The 21,823-nt window shown below is 51.6% G+C and overlaps 1 protein-coding gene across 1 annotated transcript in view; it reads left to right on the top strand.

Moving 5' to 3' along the window:
• Nucleotides 1–21,823, top strand: part of PLXNA4 (plexin A4) — a 432,633-nt gene that overhangs the window by 330,907 nt on the left and 79,903 nt on the right. Inside the window, exons 6-10 of the mRNA XM_046670407.1 lie at nucleotides 3,044–3,167; nucleotides 3,892–4,045; nucleotides 5,294–5,393; nucleotides 7,886–8,000; nucleotides 18,990–19,190. Of these exons, the coding sequence (XP_046526363.1) occupies nucleotides 3,044–3,167; nucleotides 3,892–4,045; nucleotides 5,294–5,393; nucleotides 7,886–8,000; nucleotides 18,990–19,190 (694 nt within the window). The remainder of the gene's footprint in view (nucleotides 1–3,043; nucleotides 3,168–3,891; nucleotides 4,046–5,293; nucleotides 5,394–7,885; nucleotides 8,001–18,989; nucleotides 19,191–21,823) is intronic.

Below are 21,823 nucleotides of genomic sequence, written 5' to 3'. Positions count from 1 at the left end.
GCTTCTGCATCAGCTGTGGTTTGGATGAGGAAGGCAGAGAAGGGATGGAGCAATAATACCAGCTAACATTTACTGAGAGTTTATTATGTATGAGCTATGCCCTGTTCTAAATGCTTTACTTGCATAATCTTTTAATCCTCGTAATAACCCTATTAGGTAGATACCCTTTTGTTCCCGTTTTACAGATGAGAAAACTGAGGCATCAAGAGATTAAGTAGTTTGCCCAAGATTACTGGTTAGATGGGATTTTTAAATTGTAAGCTCTAGGTGGCTTCCCTGGTAAGACCTAAATTTGGGGGGAGAAGATGAGTAGTTAGTTTGGGGCTCTCAGGAGCCATGGCAGGACGCACCACATGAACTTTGGGAGCAGCAACCACATAGGTAGAACTTGTCTTGAGATCCCCCAACCAAGCTCTTTTGAACCCCCAAGAAGAGAGATGGAGCTCTCTCGTTTCTATCTGGATCTCTATTTGGTAACGCCAGGTGATGTTTGGCCTGAAAGCACCTTCATTTTTCTCTCTTCATAATTTAATCAAAGACATTTTCAGACCTACTGATTGCTCTTGGAAATAGGAACTTCAAAGTTGGGGAGTCAGTGAATAATTTAAGCCCAGACCAGCTCTCTGGGTCTGCTGTTAATGGGAGTAATAACACTATTAATAGCCATGTCAGTGCAGACACTCTGGAAAAGTCCATAACATTAGCTTAATGGCTGGAGGTAATGAAGTCCTCGCAGAAGAACTGGCCTGGCAAATTAACTTCCGAGACTTTTAGGCAGACGCCCTGGTTGCCATGGGTCTGCTAGAGCAGCCAGGGAGATGACCACACTCCTGTCTGACCTTTCGCTCTTGCGATGGAAGTCCTAGAAGGTTCCTGGAGGATTCATGAGTTGAAGTAATATTCAAAGTGCTTTCCAGTGGCAGCCAAAAATAGTGATTAGCCTAGAGAAGAAGATTGTAGGGAAGTTTTTAAATTGCCCTAAACACATGAAAGGAACATCAAGATGGCAAGGAAAATGGGTTTAGTCTGCAGCAAGAGGGTCTGTCTCTCGCGTCTCAGCCTAGAAACTTCGGGAAGGTAGAGCACAGTGGTTGAAAGTAGATGTCGGGAGTTCATCTGTGTTCAAATTCTGGCTCTCTCTGGTTGGCTGGTGAGCTTGGGCAAGCAACTTACCACCCTGTCTGCAGTTTCCTGCTGTAAAGGTGGGATTTAAAATGGTCCCTACCTGGCGGCACTGTTGAAGGATTTAAGTGATGTCCACAGTAAGCCCCTTATCGCTGTGCCTAATAAACGCTCAGTGACGGTAGCTGTGATTCTGTTATGCAGAATTGTTTTTCCTTTCACATTACACATCCAGTCTACTCTAAGGTCATCCTTTTTGTCTCTGTGTCTCCGTTTCTTCTTTAGTCCACGCCTTCAGTGATTTCTCCTTTGTTTGCTAAATTCTCTCAGACCCTCCACTGGTAAGCGGTCCCTCTTATTGGGACCAAAAGTATCTTCCTTCCCCACGGCTGGAAGGAGAGACCCCCCCACAGCTTTCCTCTGTGCCTGAGAGTCACCCCAAGAGCAGCTCAGGCTGTCTAGGCACCTCTCTTCCCTCGTATTTTGCCCCACACCTCGCTTGTCTGCTTCTTGAGAGAGACGTTCCCTCCCAATCGCCCTCTCCCCAGCTGGGTCGCATGTCCCTGGCTGTTCCATTTCCTACTGAACTCCTTGCCCAGTGCTCCCTCCTGTCCTGCAACAGCCCCTGACATCCTCCTTCCTTTGCAGAGTCTACTCTCTGTAACGGAGAGAGCTCAGCCACTCAGTGCCTGCAGTCCATCGTCTCTCCACTTGTCCCTCTGAGGACAGGCTTTCCCTCAGTCACAGCAGAACCAGTAGTCCAGAGCTTCCAAATCATGGCCACTCAGTGAAGCTCCGCATTCACAGGGCTTGCCTGGCTTGGAATAAATACTGTTCCCTGGAAGTCGGGTACCTCCCTGCAGTGAGCTGCCGCTGTAAGGCAGGGACAGCCTTGGCCCCAGCGGAGGGCTTAAGCACCTTCCCCTGTGTGTCCCGCGTGCACTGGGGTGACGACCATGGTTGTTATGTGCATGCTTCACAAGCCCCCGTCAATTAACACTGTAAGATCCCAGGTCACTCTGGATGTGGTCCACTAGTGACAAGGAACTCCTTGAACAACACAGGACACTAAGCAGTAAGAGCAAACCTACTGTAGCAGTTACCCTGTGCCGTGGAGCAGAGATTCCGAGCCAGGGCAGACTGGCTCCAGAGCACACTCTGAACTGCGACACTCTGCTCTTTTCATCCTTCCTTCCCTTCTGCCCATCCACCCACACTGCCCTTCTGTCTGCTGGATGTGAGGTCTACAGGGGATTCCAGAAGAAGTCAGGCATGGTTTCTTCTGAGAAGCTCACACTTGGTAGGCAAGGGCTGCACTTAGCCCCATAATTGTCATGTAATCTAAGAAGCTCCAGCCTTTAGGAGACTCCAAAGTGTTCTCAACTTTGCCTGGGGTGGGGATGGTTGGTGAGGAGGGGACAGGATTACAGGTGTGTAATAGTTGAACTGTGTCTGGAAGGATAGGTAGAAGTTGGACAGGAGAAAAGTGGGGAGAGGGCAGTCCAGACAGAAGAACTGGCATGTGCAAAGGCAAGGAAGTCTGAAAGGGTACGTTCTATATATGGAATGAATAAGGCTTGGTTTGCCTAAGGAGGGAGGAGAGCGACCATGGCCGAGGATGAGTGGGGAGGTGGAATAGACAAGACTTTGCAACTCTTTATGTGAATGAGGAGGAGTTTGGGGGACTTTAGTAGGATGACGCTCAAGTTTCTGCATTCGGCAGCTGATGATTGGAATTACCATCTTTTTCAAATGTGGACATGATGGGGGAGGACCAGGCTGGAGGAAGCAAAAAGGTCAGTCAAGGGCACCTTGAGTTTGGACACCTCCTGGGAGCTGCTGGCAGTGCCTGACCTCCACATAGGCTCCTCAGTGGACCAGGCAGCCTCTTCTGAGCCCCTCATCAGTCTGTCCTTCCCAGGTGCACCCGGAAGGAGCGCTGTGAGCGGTCCAGAGAGCCCCGCAGGTTTGCCTCCGAGATGAAGCAGTGTGTCCGGCTGACCGTCCACCCCAGCAACATCTCCGTTTCTCAGTACAATGTTCTGGTAAGGACGGTGGAACTGGGATCCAGGGATGTGGGAAGAACCCTCTACTCACCAGAAAGGGCTACAGCTCAAGGCCCCTCAAGAAGGCTGGCCCAAGCCTGGCCTGACAAGCAGTTCTAGAGCAGGCCGGGGGGCTAAAGAATGTGTCCCTGGGCATGGAAGAGGGGAACATTCACAGGAATATTGGGGAAGAACCTCTATGCATAATGGGTGGAAAGAACAGGGAAAACCGTGATACCCAAAATGATCGAAAGGGTGCCTGGGAGAGGGAGGGTGTGGGGAATGACCACTTCGTCTCTGAGATGGGAGAGATTAATGTGCAGAAGGAGACGGAGAAGATGGCTTCCGCGGTCTTGCACTGGGCACTTTGGCTGGTGGTGTCATTTTCCAAAATTGGGAAACAGTGGACGAGGAGCTTGACCAGCAGTTCCTCAGTCCTGCCCACCTTTCTTTCTATGTACCAAGCCCCTAAATATTCTGTTTTCTAATCCATTCAGATTCTAGTGAGGTTTCTTTTGTCTTTATTTCTCTAATCCCTCTGCCTTCTCTGTAGGCTCTTATAATAAATGGGTCTCTTCTTCTCTATGTTAACATTGTCTCGTGTTTTTCTTTCTTTTCTTTCTCTCTGATCTCTCTTGCACTCCCTCTTTCTTCCTTTCTTCCACACCCTTCCTTTTCCCATTTTGCTCTCCTCCTCTCTCTCCCCCTGCCGGGCTGTTCACAGCTGGTCCTGGAGACATACAATGTCCCGGAGCTGACAGCTGGCGTCAACTGCACCTTTGAGGACCTGTCAGAGATGGATGGGCTGGTGATAGGCAATCAGATCCAGTGCTACTCCCCGGCAGCCAAGGAGGTACCTCGGATAATCACAGAGAATGGTGAGCAGTTCCCGGAGGCAAAGCTGGGTTTGGAGAACTCAGGAAAGATGTGGGGTGATTGAGGGAGCCAACAGACAGGGGAGGGTCAGAGGAAGCAGTGTGAGTTGATGGGTACGTTATAAGAAGAGAGGGATGAAGAGTCCCTCTGCTGCCCTTGGAATTGACTGTTGCAGGTGAGCATCCAAGAGTCAACCTCATCCTGGACGAGGAGCAGCTGCAGAGAGGGTGGGTAGAGGGCAGGGCCAAACAGCATCAGAGTGTGTTGGTCAGTCAAGTTCAGAGATTGTCCCAGAGCGTTAGAGGGCCAGCATGGAGGCACAGTGGAGGAGGGGAAGCTAGTCAGGAACAGGGATGGGGATGCTGGGGGTCATCTGGTTCCTCACCCCCTGTCTGCACTGCTGGGTCCCTGACCCTGGATCACTGCCGCCCCGACCCCACCCAGCCCTGCCTCCCTAGAGCTGTCTATTTGTGGCCAACTGCACTGAGAAGGACAGGGGTGGAGAGAGGCCCAATGCTGGCGAGGGACAAGCCCAGCCCAGGCAGATTGATTCCATGTTGGCCCTCCCATTTGGGCTTGTCACATTTGTTTGGAGCTGATTGATTAATGAGGCTCTCGGGGAAGGCACAGAACAAGGCTGGAAGTGGGAGCCTGGGGTCAGGGCTGTGAATTAAACATGTGCTCCGGCTCCTCCCTGGCGCCAGCTGAGGATTCCAGGGACGCCCGCCCCAGTGAGCCCTGAGCCCGCCAAAGGAGGGAGCATCAGCACAGGGATGAGGAATGAGCTCGTGTGTGCACAGTCATACACTTACATGCAAAGCCTCCTGCATAGTTTGTGGCAGCATCACTGAGAGTCTACACATCTATTTGTCCCTGGTAGCTAATCAATGTGTGTGTGTGATTCTGTGAATATGGCATGGACGTAATGCATTTGAATGCACCTTTGAACACCTGTGAGTGTGTGTGTGTGTGTGTGTGTGTGTGTGTGTGTGTACATGGCAGGAAGTGGTGAGCAAATGATGGGTGAGCACCAGGGATAGAGTGTGGAAGGAGGAATAGACCAGATCTGCCGTCTGCAGCTGCTCTTGGGCTTCTCCTGGGAAGGGGCTCTGCTGAATCAGAGTCCTGTTAGAGCTGAGAGCACCCACAAGGGAGGGGGATCCCCTTTCCCAGGGTGCATTATGCTCAGTAGGACCCCGACACGGGGCCTTGGCCTCCGTGCTGACCTTGTGGCTGATTCTGCCCTGCAGGGGACCACCATGTTGTCCAGCTTCAGCTCAAGTCGAAGGAGACAGGCATGACCTTCGCCAGCACCAGCTTTGTCTTCTACAACTGCAGCGTCCACAACTCGTAAGTGCCCTCAGCCTCGCTTGGCTCCCTGTTCCTGGGCTCAAGGTTCATCCAGAGATAGAAGACCTCACCACTGTTCCCAAGGAGTTACCCATCTAGAGGCCCTATAAGGAGGCCTCCTTAACCCCCAGAAGGAGACAGGCCCCCTCCATGGTGCCTGCAGGGTTAATGGAAGGAGGCTAGGATGAGCAGAGTGAGAACCTGTCAGGTGGGGAGCGCATACATCTTCTCTGGCATAAATCTGTCTAACCTGATTCCCTTCCCACCATCTGTTGGGAAGGGGTGCATCTCACCTGCAGAACAGAGCAGCCAGCACCTGGGGGAGACGAGGGATCTGAGGAGGGAGAGAAGCCCCCATGTGGGTCCAGGCAACGGCCGGGAGTCCAACAAGTCACTGAATGCTCAGCTCTGCATAGCCTCCCACAGGCTGGGTCAGGACCCAGGCTGGCGAGGGGCAGAACAGGGAGGAAGGTACAGGCTGGGGGGCTCTGCCCTGGAGGTCTGGCTCTGGCTCCAGCACCGGCTCTGGCCTAGTTTGACCGAAGCATCCACTTTCCAAGGGAATGACAGAGGGCAGAGGCTCGAGCTCTGGGGTCAGACCAGCTGGAAACTTCACCATTCTGTGCCCCAGCATCCTCTGTAGATGGGGAAATAGTAGTCCTCCTTGCAGGGATAGCACCCAAATATTGAACAGCTGCCATGGCAGGAGCTCCGTCCCAGCAGAGCAGTCATTGGCTGGGACACCACTGGTTGCCACCCCTGCACGTCAGCCGTGCTCAGTCAGCGGGGTGGCTGTGAGGATCAGAAGAGCTGTCACAGGGCAGCAGTTAGAGCCGCGTCTGGCCCACTGTTTAGGTACTGCTCATGTTTTCTGTTACTCTACTATAATTTCCTCTCTAAAATGATGCAGTTGGACCAGATTTAGAAGGTACAAGCCCTTTTTTCAACATAGAAACTTTTCTCCAACCAAAATTAGGTGTGAAAGCCCAATATACAAAATAGATGAAGGAGGAGCTGCTCTGGTTGAGGACTGAGGGGGCCTGGAACCCCTCTGTCTGGGAACCCCACATATCTATCTCTCACACAGTCTCCAAAGAAGCTCCATGGAACCCCCAGGGTTCCATAGAGCACAGTTTAAGAACCATAGGACCTGTTCTGAAAAAGCCCTGCTTGCTTTAATAGGCTTGTCTGTTTTCCTCTCCACACAGGGCAAGCTAGGTGACATAACCAAAGACACTTTGGGGCTCTAGGCTGGTGGAGTTTCAGGGTCTAGCTATCTGGATATGGCAGCTGGGAATCCAGAGCTTGGCTCTCTTTGCAGTCCCAAGTAAGAGGCAGCTAGACCTCTCAGCCAAAAACAAGTTGCCTCAATACTGGAATACTCTTCCTGCTTCTTGCCACAGAGCTTCCCACGGCTTTACCACAAGGCGGCCTAATCCCTCACTCCCATTTTGCCCCTCTAAGAAAGCAGAGGAGGTAGAGGAAATCCTGTGTGAAGTTTCCATTCTGTCCATAAAATTATTTTAAGCATCCGCTACGTGCAAGGCAATGTGTTACTCATTAGACAGGGAGGATCAAAAATTAATAAGAAGCAAAGACTCCATCCCTGCCCTCCAGGAGTCATGACCTAGTGGACTAGTGGATAAACTGGATGGTGAATAAGTGAAATATAGTACAACAAGGCCAGTCCTGTCCCAGAGACATAAACAGAGGGATAAATGAGATAAGGGCCCACTGTGACCAACTCTCCATTGGTCAAAGAAGGAAGAAGAGAAGGCCATGTGGAGGAAGGGGGAATGGCACTGCTGGTAGGAGAACAGCTTGGGGAGAGCATGGCCTGTTCATGGCTGAAGTGCCAAACACATGTGGGGAGAGTGGACCTGGACGCCGTGAAGGGCTTATCCTTCATGGCAAGGCATTTGGGTTTCACCCTTTGGAGGAAGAGAACCATGGTGGTTTTTTAAGCAGGAAGGAACTCTTATAAAGTTGCCTTTGTCTCCTGAGCGTGAAGTGTAGAGTGGGGTCAACTGCGCAGGAGCTCATGGCACCGAGAGAGCAGCCTCAGGACCTTCCTCTGCCAGGCTGGGTCCATGTGGATCCTTGTCAGCTGAGACACTGGAGTCAATTTGAACTAAAACTCAATTTCTTTGTTTACCCTGACTCACATGCACTCTGGACAAGCCCCTCGACTCCAGACCTCACTGTTTCCCAATTCGGCAAAAGAGGGCACCATCTTGAGATAGACCGTGATTAGGCCCTGTGGTACCAGGGTTGTCAACTACCTGATTGAGGGGGAGGAGGCCAAAGATCTTGGCTTCCTGAGGACTGGGAGAGAAAGGGATGGATTTGTGTAAGGTCTGCTCTTCCTGAGTGTTTGAGGGGGGCTTTCTCTTAATATTAAAACACATTTTGCCAGACCCTAGAGTCTTAAGCCCTCTGCTTTGGGTTCACACAGGTTCCATGACTTGTGTTTCTTCCTCCTTCGTGCCCAGGTGCCTGTCTTGCGTGGAGAGCCCATACCGCTGCCACTGGTGTAAATACCGGCATGTCTGCACCCATGACCCCAAGACCTGCTCCTTCCAGGAAGGCCGAGTGAAGCTGCCTGAGGTAGGTCTCGGCAGCCAGAGTGGTGAGTGCTGCTTGCTGTGAGCACAGGACACACAGCCAGGCCTTCCCTAAAGAAGAGAGAACAAAGACAAACCCTGCAGGACCAGCCTCTCCCTCCCCAACCCTGGCTCCCTAGGGCCCACTTCATGAGAGCAGTAAACAAGCAAAGCTCTGCACTGGGGCTAGGGGGCTCTGGGGCAGTCCTGAAGGCTCAGGTACAGATGAAGGTGCATTCCTGCAAGTTCTAGAGCAATTCCAGAAAGATGAGTGTGTGTTTGTGTATATGTCCTAGAAATAATTGTAAGTACACAGCAGGAAAGTACACAGTGTACTTTGGAGCACTGTCCACGGAGCAGAATTGAGATCAAAGAGGACAAGTTGAACAAAAGGGAGAGAGGAATAAGAATGAAAGAATGGTCAACTTACCAACCAGAGCAGTGGTTCTCAGAGTGGGTCCCAAGCCAGCACATCAGAATCACTTGGGAACTTGTTAGAGATGCAAAGTCTCCAGCTCCACCCCAGACCAACAGGATGAGGACGTCTGGGTGGGGCTCAGCACCCTGCCATCTGCTGCACAGTCCAGCGTGGGAATCACGGAGGCAGAGTTGGGCTCCACGGCCAAGACGCTGTGTTTGTATTCCCTCCCAGCTTTTATTCTTATCCTTGAAAACTATTCATCACCATAATAGAAATACCCTATGCCTGTGGCGTTACCTCTCTTAGAATATCAGTTTGTGGACAAGGATCTCAATGTAATGGGCATAAAAACACTTTTGGAAAAGTCTATTGTTGTTCAAACATTATGGTGCTTGTGTGACTCCAACCATTGGGACAGTAGTTCTGAACAGAGTTGTTGCTTTAGAATGCCGTTATTTAGAATAGAAAGACAGATAGATAAGATAGACAGTCAGATAGATAGATTAGATAGATGATAGATAGATAGATAGATAGATAGATAGATAGATAGATAAACAAGCAGTAGTGGTTAGACCCCACTAAAAGCAGGGGCAGAGCTGCCAGCCTAGTGCACTCAGACAATGCTGGACTCAGACAGGCTCCAGCATCTTCACACGTACCCCCAGTCTTGGGGGTACCTTCCAGCCCCCTTCACACACCCACACAGGTGCCATGACCATGTGGCAAACAGCTGTGACAGTAGGACACTGTCCTCATACAGGAAGCATAAGGGCCATTTGGGGGGCAGGAGGGGCATCATGAGAAGAGAGGCCCGTCACAGTACCCTCACTCTGTTCTCCCAGACTTCTACCCGCTAGGAACCCTAACTTTAGCCAAACACTTAATGGCGGGAGGAAAGCTGTCTTGTCTCTGAGGCCAAAAGGAAGAGCAATGTACACCCACTAGCAACGCCTGCTGCCTTGAGCTCTCCTCGCCCCGAGGGAAAATGACTGAACTGTGCCTGGCAATGAGAAAATCTGGGCCCCAAATCCTGTTTTCCCAGGCTCTGATGGCTGAGCAGGAGTTCTACAGGTGGAGAGTGAGCAGAGCAATTCGTTTTAGAGGTAAAGGGAAGGAATGGTGAGGTGGTCAAGGAGAGAGAATGATCCCGATAAAGTTGGGGGACAAGAGCAGTGAACAAAAAAGAAAAAGCAGGAATTTACAAACTTCCTTCAGGGTAATTAAATGATTGGGGGGGCCTTTGAAATCCACCAGACAGCTCAGTGTTTCTGCTTTCTTTTATTCTTGGACCTCTCCACACGTGAAACCGGTGCTAGATACACCAGTCTGGAAAGGTGGAGAGAGGCTGAAAAACTCTGTCTCCACTCCCATCAAGTTGCTTGCAGCTCACGAGGTTGTGGAAGTCTCCAGACATGAGGTCCTCTTTCTGAATAGCATCTGTCTATGGCTGGAAATGGCTGTTCTGGATTCGTAATCCAGAAAAGAGACCAAGACCTAGATTATCCCTTTATGGGAAAAGGAGGAAAGAAGTTATATCTTGGCTTTACGTAGGAGTGTGAATCTAATGTTCACATGTCAGTTCTCTGACTACGACAAAATGGATCTAAAGCTAATAGGACAGAGGATGGGTCTGACAGCCGAGGGGCACTCCTTTGGCATGAAAACCCTGATAAAAGGCTGTACAATCTCCTCCGATCTTGGGCTTTTATCTTGGGGTGTGGGGTCAGGAGCAAAAGGGCTCGTTGACCCGCCAAGGCCAGAGGCAGAGGGCTCAGGAAGCAACCTTTTCTTATTTCTGAAATCTGCAAATTGCTTGATAGGAGCGTTGACAAAGAGGTTTTCAGCCTCTCTCCAGCTTTGCAGACTGGTGTATCTGACAGAGGTTTCATGTGTGGAAAGGCCCAAGAAGAAAATGAAAGCAGAAAACAATTGAGCTATCTGGTGGATTTCAAAGGCCACTAATCATTTAATTACCTTAGAAGGTTTGCAAATTTCTGCTTTTTCTTTATTATTTTCCCCTCTTGTCCCAAGTTTCTTTCTTTTAAACTCATAAAAGAAGCTTACATCTGCCGCTCAGAAAGAGGAAAAAACTAGAAGAGAATAAAGCAGGAGCCCACACGTTTCCCAGTACAGTTCAGGGATCCCTGTAGAAGAATGATGCCTTCAAGTGCCCAGATGGCAAGCCAGGCACAAAGCCCCATCTATACCTGGCATTGGCAAAGCCTGTTGGGGATCCACAGCACCTCAGAGGACTTGGTGCCAGGGCCCAGGAAAGGAAGAGGCCTGGAGGAAATGGCCGATGGAGGGACGTGGAGAAGGACTAAGCCCTCCACTTCTTTCCATTTCACATGAGCCATTTTATGGCGAGCCTGGCAGGCCATTGGAGTGAGAGGCTCCTGGGTAACTTGGAATCGCCATGCCTCCCTTATTGTATTATTGAATGGAATTAACTTTGGCCCCTCTTTTTCTTGGATGCTTGTTTATTCTAAGAAAAGGAAGTTCTAAGGCTGAGCTTCTGATTCAAGCTTGGAGGTTCCATCCTACCCAGCTCCATACTAGGGCCATTTTGAATATTGCATAAGGAGAAGCCAGAGTTGACCACTTCATAATGATGATTGTAGCAACATCTTCCTGGAGCATGTGCCAAGGGAAAAGAAGTAAATAAATGTTTGTGAACTCTTGACCCATCCAGCCATTCTGGCTAGTGGAAGGAGGTCGTTGTCCTCAGAGCTTAAAAGAAAGCCCTGGCTGCTAATGGAAATGCAGAGATTATTTTTTGCTGGGAAAAATTCACCCTGAGCTGACCTCTGTTGCCAATCTTCTTCCTTCTTTTTTTCCCTCTCCTCAAAGCCCCAGTACATAGCTGTATATTCTAATTGTAAATCTTTCTAGTCCTCCTTTATGAGCCGCCACCACAGCATGGCAACTGACAGATGAGTGGTGTGTGTCTGTGCCCAGGAACCCAACCCAGGCCACCAAAGCAGAGAGCCCCAAACTCTAGCCACTAGGCCATCAGGGCTGGCACAAGAATTTTTTTTTATGTCTTTTTTTTTCCCTACATTTTTGTTTCAGAGAAGAGACAGTAGCAAGAATAAGGGTAACAAAGAAAATTACATATTTGAAAGGTGATTTTTGGAAGCCCTTGGACTCAAGTGTCCCCTCTCCACACCAGGGGAAGAGCTGATTCATAGCATGATACTCCGAAGCTTTGCTACATGTGATCGTTCATCCTGTGTTACCCAGTTCCCAGAGCACTTCCCACACGTAGGGCATTGTGAGAGATCTGAAGGTGTGTAAGAGATCTGTAGACCTGTATTTAGAGATGTGTAAAATGGGACTATTGGCCCACATGATCTCTAAAGATCTACAATTGTAAGTGGAAATAAGCTGGAAAGCACAGAGGAGAAATCCATGCCCAAGAAGTGGTCGTAGAGGGTGAGTGTTAAGTCCAGTCTTAGGGCTCCCAGTTCTACCTAAGAGAGGAACACAGCCACAGGCCTGCAGCTCCCCTCGACCTCCAGGCCCAGGCCCGCCCTCTTAGAATGAAGGTGAGACTCAGGCCCCGTGATTCTTCTGCAAGTCCTTGGGTTTTCATTTCTTTTCAACCCTTGAGTGGGAGGGTGCAGACAGGCTCCTTTTGTTAGCCAAGAGGGAGGTTGCCAGGTGGCTCTTCATCCACCCAGCAGCATCTTGTATCTTCATTCATTGGAATAAGTTTCAACACTGGCTTTAATGACTGTCACCAGGGATGTTGAATTACCTCTCTCTTTTTTTTCCTGAACAAAGAGTGCATTCAGGTGACATTATTGGTCTGGAATAGAGAACTGGTCAATCATTGTTGTTATTATATTAATAGCAAGTATTCTAACATAATTACGATTATTAGAAATAGAATGCTCAATAACATATGTTGTTTATAGTAACTATATTCCGTTTTCAACTAATGATGGCACTGTGATAACAACTCTGGGTCTTTAGATCAACTGCCAGATCCTAGGCACTGGAAGAGGGAAAAGGAAGACGAGGGAAAGCTGAAGTGGGAAAAGAGTCTTCCCACCCTTGGTCCTGTTCTCCCAGTGTCAGCTGAGAGCCCTTGCTGCCCAATAGAACAGCCTTTCACTGGGCCAGCCATTAACAGAGCCGTGCCCTCACCTCCACCAAGTGGAAGGGGCCACCGGTCCCCAAGTGGAAGGGGCCACCAGTCCCCAAGTGGTTTTGAATTCCCCAGGCTCCTCCACAGGCTGACCTGAACCCCCCATCAGGCCCACACACCTAATAATGGTGGTCCTTAGGGAACAAAGGCGAACTTCCACGGAAAAGCAAATCCATTGACAAGAATTTATCCCCAGTGGACTATTTCACTGTTATCTCTCATCTAAACTGAAAAGCAAAGTGAGCTGCGGCTGAAGCTCTGTTCTCCGGGCTCCAGACTGGACGGGGTTTGCTAGGAAGGCAAAGCACATCTGGCCCCCAGTGCACAGGCTCAGAGAGGCTCCCGTAGCTCCTCTCTTCTTGAAGCTCAAGCAGAGTGTTTACTCCAGAGAACAGTTGTAAGATCAGAAGAGGCAAAATGAATTCTATTTGATTTCCAAAGCTGTGCTTGAAAGTCTCTCCCGGCCTCCCCTACCACCCGATTCCCCTGAGATGAAGCCGTAGCCAGGGCTGGCATCGTGAAATTCCAAGGGTCAGTCCTCTTCAGGACTGGAGGACTGGCAAGGTGATGAGGGTGCTGGCCTCCAGACTGCTGCTTGCCCCTGGGGCTGAAATAAGCCCCACACCCTGTGATGGGAAAGGTCAAGGGCATTGATCCTCCAAGTGAACTTGAGGGAGATCAGGCCAGCCCACCTTGTCAGCAATTCTGCTTCCCTTCTTGCAGAGGAGCCAACAAAGCCACCCTTGCCAGGTCCTTCACCCTCCTTTGAGAAAACAAAGCCAAACCCAGCTAAAGAACTTGCTTCCAGGCCCTGCGCCGCCCCTACTCCCGGCATTCCATTACTGGGTTGCCATTTCTCCAGACAACTGCACTTTCCATCAATCTCGTCTGCCCCTCCCCGCTTAAGGTTATGGGTCTTTCCTTTCAGTATTATTACTTTCCTCTCTCCATAAACCAGCCCATCATAGATCACGTTAATGGCATTATAAACTTGGGGAACAGCAAGAAAATATATGGTGCGTTACATTTTTGCATTGGGCACCGTGGGTCTGAGAAGGTGAGTGTAAATTTGGGAGTTGGTTGGGGTTGGGGCTGGCTTGCCTTCGGAATAGATGAGGGCGGAGGTGACGTGGGGGGGGAAATGTGACCTGCAGATCACCCCCCACCCAGCTCTCCTTTGAGCTTCACTTTCCCCCAATCTTGCTGTAATAACCAGGAGAGTTAGAGCCCTCATCTTGTAAACACACTGGGGGCTGTAAATCCACAGCCTACCACCCCCTCCCCAGGCAGCACCAGCCCTGAAGGCAGCCCTTTCTCTCCCAGCTTGGCAACATTCTTTATGTCCTTGTTCAATTATTTAAATATGCAATGAAACCTCTGTGTAAAGCAGCCACCAACATGCTGGACACGGTAGATGGAAAGGCATCTTTTTTGCCTTCACTCTTCAGCTTGGTGTTCGTGTTCCCTGCAATTAGCTGTATGGTCTTTACTTCTGTGTGCATTTAAGTGGAAACCAAAATATGCACGGGACTGGACAGTTGACATGGAGTCTGCTGGAGCTGCCTCCTGAAAGCCAAGACATTAAAGATTTTTCTTGTGCCTCAAGCCACCGCCACTCCCCACCCTCAGTCCACTCTTCCAACTGCAGAATGCGGCCACAGGCAAAACAGCCTCCAAGGGAGCCTGGTTCTCACTGTAGGCATGCATCGCCAAACGATCTTGTTAAATGCAGGTGTTCTCCTCCCCGCCACCTTTCCCATGAAGTTCAGAGAAGTATCTTCCTTGAAAAGAGAAGAGCAGTGTGTTTTTGAGGCATGCTGTATGGAAGCTAGATAATCATCTGGGGACCGAAGGCAGTAAGATGATCATGTGAAGGTCATCGTTGTTGTGAGAACTGAGTGAGGTAACTGGTGTTCTTAGTTTCTTTACCGTGAACATGGGGTGATCACGTGTGTCGGGCCATGAAACAAGATAGCCCATGGGAAGTATGTGTAAGGTGATGGGCTGGTGGAATGTGCACTGGGTGAATCCTTGAACCCCTTGTACCGTGTTACTTAGAATCGTAACCGTGTTACCTACTGCCTACCAGAGCTATACCCACCTGTACGACTGTACCAGGTTGCAAGATGCCAGTTATTAGAATATTAAACTATTTCCCTCCTAGTAAATAAATGCACATTTCCAGGAGGCCCACCTCCCCACAAAGTCTCCTAGACCCACCACCATGCATTCAATTGGTGAACACCACACTTTGAGCTAGTTGAGCAGACATTGTCCCTATTTTAGAGATGGGAAAACGGAGCTTCAGAAAGGGTCCATAGTGATGTGTCTCAAGTCATCTAATGGGCTAACAATAGAACTGGGACCGTAAAATTCATTGAATCCAAACCAGCCTCTTCATTTCATGGATGAAGAGACCCAGAGGGTTTGAGGGACTTGCTCAAGGCCACATGATTGGCTGGCAGAGGTCCTGTCTCAGAGCATGTGGAACATGCAGCTTCAGGATGTCACCTCCCAGAAGAAGGGACTGCTGTTAGGTGAGCAATGGACAGAACTGGGGCCTCCCTACCTGTCCCCATTGTGTTTGGGGCACTTGGAGCTATTGAAATTGTCAGGCTTCGAGGCCTAGAGAGGTGGAATCAGCTGGACCGTGGGAGCTGATGGGCTGTTTCTGGAAAAGCACACAGACGCAGGAGCAGAGGGACAGAGCCTTTGAAAGTGAATCAGGAAAAGGGAATCTGCTACGGACAAGGTGCAGCCTGAGCTGGGGGCCGAGAGAGGAAAGAACAAACATTTGGTGAATGCTTGCTCGCTCTGCACCCGACACTTTACCTGTGGTCGTTCATGGAATCCCCCCAAATGCCTGTTGGAGGAGGAGTTGTTAATCCCCATTTACAGCCAAGCAACAATTAGAGCCCTTTCAAGACTCTGAAATTAGCAGGAGGAAGAAGGACTTGCACTCATAGCCGTGTGATTCCCCAACCAGGATCTTTCTAATTAAGGAAGCTCCAAGGTGAGGACAGAGTCTGGATGGCCAGAGCCTACTGACCATGGCAGAAGTGCTTGGAAACAGGGCTCCAGACATGAGTCATGCAGAAACATAGAGGTTGCTCTGAAATTTCCCACAAGCATCAGACTTACAGGTAGTTTTGTACCTGGGGTCCCAGCATGAGGCAGGTCAGGATCTGGGAAGCTGGAGTGGGAGGAAGGGGCACCATGCTGGCAGTGGTCCCTTCACGCCTTGTTGCCTAGGCATAAATTGCCATTTTACATTTCAATTAGGAGGGACGATGGGGTCAGTCAGTAGCACTACCAGAGGAAAATGGGCCTGGCCCAGCCCTGGGTCTCTCCAATTATTACTAATGAACTTACACTCGGAGCCGCCCACCTTTTTATATGCAAACTAGGCCTTTATGGGGCCACTGGCAATCAGGACTCATTAAAGAACTCGTAACAAGCCTCAGGCTTATGCTTCCGTATCCTGGACTAGAACGTCCAGCCCCCAGGCAAGTTTCCAGCCCACCGCAGGAGGGTTTCGCAGCTCCCTAGTCCCACAGGTCTCAGGGAGATCCCTAGTGACCCACCACCCCATCCTATGGTTGTCCTGCCCCCCAGTAGGAAATTGCCTCTTTCCTTAAGGGGAGGAAAGATGGTGGATTGGCATCTGATTTCTTCAGCTGCCAGCACATCTGCTGGCACTGAGCCATTATTGTTCCTCTCCTTATCTCAGTTTCTCCCTTGCAAAGTAGGAGGGATCCATTAGGTTGGTTCAGAGGACTCTCAGATTCCAGACCCCCGCTCCCAGCGCACCATTCGTGAGCAGCAACAGTTTGCTGTGGGACATGGAGGTGAGAGAGCCCGTACTTCTGCTCTTACTCCAAAAGCAGCCGCAGACCCCACTCCTGTGCGGGTGTGGTTGTAGCAGGAGGAAGGTCAGGCTTGTGCATGCCCTAGGAGAGGGAGAGCTGCCCAGGGCCTCTGGTAGAGAACAGAGTAGAGTCAGATAGACTGGCCCTGACCTCCGGCTCGCAACTCCCTGCTTTTCACAGACCTTCTCTCCTGATTCTCCAGCATCACACACCACAGGCTCCAGGCCTGAGCTTCATCCTTTTCACAAAATCACTCTTGTCTTCTGCATGTCTTGCATTGTCCTCTTGCTGGAGCAGGTGAAGTGAGATGGCAGCCGAGGCAGGGGCACAGGATGGAGCTGCTAAAACACGCTATCCATGTGGGAGCTGGAGGTCTCCAGGGACCCATGCGCTCTGGAGCCTCAGGGCCACGTGGCGGCTTCAGCCCTCACCTGCTCCTGCTGCCTGCCTCCCTGCTGCTCCTCCCGCTTTATTTATTGATTTTTAATTGTGGTAAAACACACATACCATAAAATTTACCATCTGAGCCAGTTTTCAGTGTACAGCTCAGTGGCATTGAGTACAGTCACGTTCTTGTGCAACCATCAATACCGTCCGTCTCCAGAACATTTTCATCTTCCCTAACTGAAAGTCTGTATCCATTAAACACTAACTCCCCTTTCTCTCCTCCCCCAGAAACCTCCATTCTACCCTCTGTCTCTATGAATCTCACTGCTCTAGGCACCTCACATGAGTGAAATCGTGTAACATTTGTCCTATTGTGACCGGCTTATTTCACTTGGGGTAACGTTTTCAAGATTCATCCATGCTGTAGCATGTGTTAAAATGTCCTTCCTTTTAAGGCGGAATCATATTGCATTGTATGTATACATCGTGTTTCCTTTACGTTTCGTTTATCCATTCATCCATTGTTGGACTCTTGGATTGCTTCCACCTTTTGGCTGTTGTGAATAATGCTGCTGTGAGCGTGGGTGTACAAATGTCTGTTCAAGTCCCTGCTTTCTATTCTTTGGGGCACATACCCAGAAGTGGAATTACTCGATCTGTTGCTCCTCTCCTAGCTGTTCTTCAGGGTAAAGGTGTGGGCAGCCTGGAAGAGAGAAGAAGGGGTTAGTTTAATGAGCCTAGGGAATCGCCAGGTAATCAGGAAGGACAGAGACAAGACTACCCCAAATCATGGAATCAGGACTGTTGGAACTGAGTGGGTCCTCGGATCCCGTCCAGTTGACAGATAAGGAAGCTGTGTCTCAAAGTAGGGATACGATGCACTCAGGGCTCCATAGTTTGTCACAAGCTCAGCGGGCGCTAGAGCTCAGGTCTCCTCCCTTCAACTGTCAGTGACAGAGGGGCTCACATTTGCTTTCAGACCCAGGAGGGGCAGCTGCCAGTAGTCTGCTTGCCTGGACCACCTGTCTGCCCTCTCTCCACGGCCTCCCTCTGCTGAGGAAGAGTACTGGGCTTGGGGGCCAGCAGCCTCTGCTGAGAGTCAGCAATGAGCCAGGGAGGCATTGTCCCCAGGAAGGAGGCGTGTGCCATGCTTTTGATGGCCCATCTGCCCAGAAACCATCTGTCTGCATATATCCAAATGGTGCCATAGTGGGAAGAATCTGGGGATGGTGGGACCTGCCTGACACAGGTGCCCAGGTCCTGCTTGTGTTTGCAGAAGGTCTCACTCCTGCCCATGCCAATCAGGCCAGCAATGCTGACTCTCTTCCACCCAGCTGCTGAGAATCCAGCAGCACACAGCTTCCATCTCTCAGCTGGGTGACGCACCCACGCTCCTTATTTGACCCCATTCTCCCCCCAGCCCTCCCTGGAGAAGGCAAACAGCCCCAGGGAAAAGGGGCCCAGTGATTCATTTCTCCCATCCCCCAAGACCCTCCAGGCCCCATTCAGCTCCAGGGAGGAGTGTGCCCGTTGCTAGCATCTAGGAGGCGCTCAGTGTGCATCTGCTCTGAGGGGCATTTCCTTGGGGTCAGGCCAACCCCAGAGCTCTGTCAAAAGCTTCTGGATTTAAAAGGTCTCTGGAGCTCATTCTAGAATATTGCCAAATGCCAGACTCAGCCCATGTTTGGAAGGTCCTCGTGGCCCCTCCTACTGTGGGCCAGACTCACATTCCAGAGCTGCGGCAAAGGGCTTTGCCTCACTGCAGAGCTGCTCTCATGGGCCCCTCTGTCCCAACTCTTGGGAGCCTGGAACTGAGGCAGAGGGGTTGTTAGCCTGAAGTGGGACGGGCTGCCCAGCCAGCAGGGTCTGTCTGCTAGGCTAGGAGGGTGCCCAGAGAGACCACAAGGAGTGTCAGAGTGTGGAGTGCATTAAAATGGAGCCTGGAGAGAGCAGGAATGGCCTCAGTGAGGAGTGGCCTCAAGATGGTGACACGGGGACCTGGGATTTCTCCCGCACAGTAGCTGGAGGTGGGCACCAGTGCCCAGGATGGCCTGTGGGTGTGCGTGGGAGGGTGGAGCAGGGTGAACATCCGGGTTATGTCAGAGAGCCTCCTGCACCCCTGGCTTCCTGCTCCCCAGCCTGCACCGTGCTCTCTGTCCCCAGGACTGCCCCCAGCTGCTGCGAGTGGACAAGATCCTGGTGCCCGTGGAGGTGATCAAGCCCATCACTCTGAAGGCCAAGAACCTGCCGCAGCCGCAGTCCGGGCAGCGCGGGTATGAATGCATTCTCAACATCCAGGGCAGCGAGCAGAGGGTGCCCGCCCTGCGCTTCAACAGCTCCAGCGTGCAGTGCCAGAACACCTCTGTGAGTGCCCCAGCCCCGCCACCTCCAGGCAGCCTACCCCGCCTCCTCCAGTGCCATCACCATCCTAGGGCCAAATCAGCTCAGCTCCGCAGGATTTTCCCAAACTCTCACAAAACTGCTCAGCTGCATGCCCGACTGCTTCCCCCGACTCTGCTCGCCCAGCCCAATCCCTTACAACCAGGCTAGCAGAGGGCTGGGCTCAGAGGTCTCCAAGTTTTCCCAGAGTTGTGGCCCTGTTGTGGTGACAGTGGGCTTCTGCCCAAGACAGGGGCTGCAGTGAGAGGGGCTTTCGGAGCAGCCGTGGGGCCATTGAGCACTGCCTGTGGGCAGATGTATTTGCAGGGCCTGTCAGGCTCCGGGAACATTCATGTCCATCCTCCATCCTGAGAGAAGCTCTGGAGGCCCTGGGCCCCGCTTTCCTACCCGGGCTGACCTGAGGGCCTCATCTGGGCCCCCAAAAGCCCACTGCTGCTTTTACACCTGCACAGAGCCCACTGGCCAGCACAGGGGGCTTCTGAGACAGCCCGAGCCACTGCAGGGGGAGCCGTGGCCCAGGAGGGAGCTGCCAGGAATGCCTGCTTAGACCCATGCAACCCCTACCCAGTATCTGGAAATCCACACCAGGCCCCCTGCTGCCAACAGCTGTCACCTGATTCCTAGGTACCAGCAGTGTATCCCGCTACACGGTACCTTCCTCCTGCCTGCTCCTCTCCCTGCCTTGTGGCCTTCCCAGCCCCTGCTCTGCTCTTTCTTGTTCTCTTTTGGGTCTGCTTCTGTGCACCCAGATCCTCAGAATCAAACATCGACTCATAAACTCATGACATTTTCAAGCTGTAAGAAACCTTAACGTTCTTCACTGTACAAAGAGAAACTGGGGGCCCAGGAGCAGGGGCAGATCTCAGTTGGTGGGGCTGAGAGTTATACAATCTAGGGGACCCTTAGGAAGAATAAAATACAATGAATACAAAATTAGATACACAGGCAGACCTCAGAAGGGGCCGAAGCTCCACGCGCCTTGGGGTAACCTGCCCCTGCCGGAGGGTCAGCAATGTGCACAAGGTCACACAGCTAGTGAGTAGCAGGGCCGGGCCTGGATTTGGGGTCTCCTCCTGTGTCACACTGCCTCCTGTTCATCCTTCTCGTTCCTCCTGGATCCTTGTATGCAGTGACTGTATTTGGGGGTGTGATGTGGTACTGGGAGAGTCCTGCACCAAGCGCATCGTGGGAGCACCCCACTCTTCCAGCAGACAGCAGTCTGGGCATCTGCGGAGCTCAGAGAGGCCCACGTGCTAGCCCAAAGTCGCTCAGCATTATGGGGACTGAACTGGCAATTGGTCTCCCAGCCTCTGAAACCCCAGCAGTGTCCCTACTGCTCCCCTGAGCACATCTCCCTCTTGGCCTGGGGGCCAGGCTGCTCCGGATTAAACCCGCAAGCAGAGGGGTATTAAACACTCCTGCTCCTGTAAATCCTGAGGCCAACAGAGCAGTCCCATGGGTTTGTCTCCAGTGATTCTCCCCCAATAAGGAAGTCCCTGTGACAAGAGAAAGCCTGAGTCCCACACTTGACCCAGCAGAAGGCACGGAGGGATTTCAGACCACGGGGAAACGGCCTCGTTTGCTCAGAGAAGCTGTGCAGGGATTCAGGCCCCAGAGGTGTCAGGACGGAGGACAGAGTCTGCAGTCTCTGATGATCCAGCCCTCAGTTCCCCAGACGCCACAAGATGGGACCTCACGGGGCCACTTGCTTCAGCTGACTCGGTTAAATAGACAAGCGTACGCCAGAGGACAGCCCGAGTTCGTTCTCTAAACCTCGGGGGTCAGAACTCTGTCCGTGCCTTGGGGACTAACTTGAGTGGGGACCCGCTGCCTTTCTGTGTACTGCCAGAATTGGAAGCCGATTGTGTTCAGCTGTCCTCAATGAATGAGCCCTATAGGGTCACAGGGAACTAACTCCCTGAATGTGGGAGCAAAATCAGAGCCTCTTGGGAACAAGGACACAAATGAGAATTCAGCAGCCCCCACAGGTAAGGGCTGGATAAGTAAGGGCCGGGTCTTCTCCTCTGTGGTGCCCCCCAGGGAATCTGCTACTGTACCCTGGTCAGTACCAATGGAACAAGGAAAGATACCACTGGGCTCCACTGGGGACATCTGCTTGTCTGACATCCAAATCTTGGGATTTAAGAAATCAGCAGATCACGCAGCTCCTTATGTGGGAATTTCCCACCTGGAAGCCTGACGCCCCAGGACACAATGGTCAGTTCAGCTTCCAGCCCCTGGGGGCCCCACGCCCTGGGCGAGGTCCTGCCCACTCAGCCAGCCTCCTGAGTACAGGCTCAGGCTCCTCCAGATCTGCTTCCTGGAGACATGCAGACACCAGAGCCGTGGTGGAAACACATGACACTGGGGCCACAGGCTGGACCCCAAGGCTCTGACCGCCAGGAGAGGATGTGACTTTTCAGATCCCGGCCCATCTGCCTGCCCTACCCTCAGGAGCTGGGGAGCCCTCATGCTGAACTCTGGCCCCCCACCCTGAGTTAGGTGTCAGTCTGAGACCTCCCCTCCCCCCACGGACAGTTCTCAGGGCCTCCACGTTGCTGCTCCCAGAGCAGCTGAGCCAGGCTCTGCCTACACCT

Source organism: Equus quagga, chromosome 8 (assembly GCF_021613505.1).
Source record: "Equus quagga isolate Etosha38 chromosome 8, UCLA_HA_Equagga_1.0, whole genome shotgun sequence".
Classification (NCBI taxonomy): Eukaryota; Metazoa; Chordata; class Mammalia; order Perissodactyla; family Equidae; genus Equus; species Equus quagga.
The sequence above is the reverse complement of the archived record's forward strand: the minus strand, read 5'-3'. Positions and strand labels throughout refer to the sequence as shown.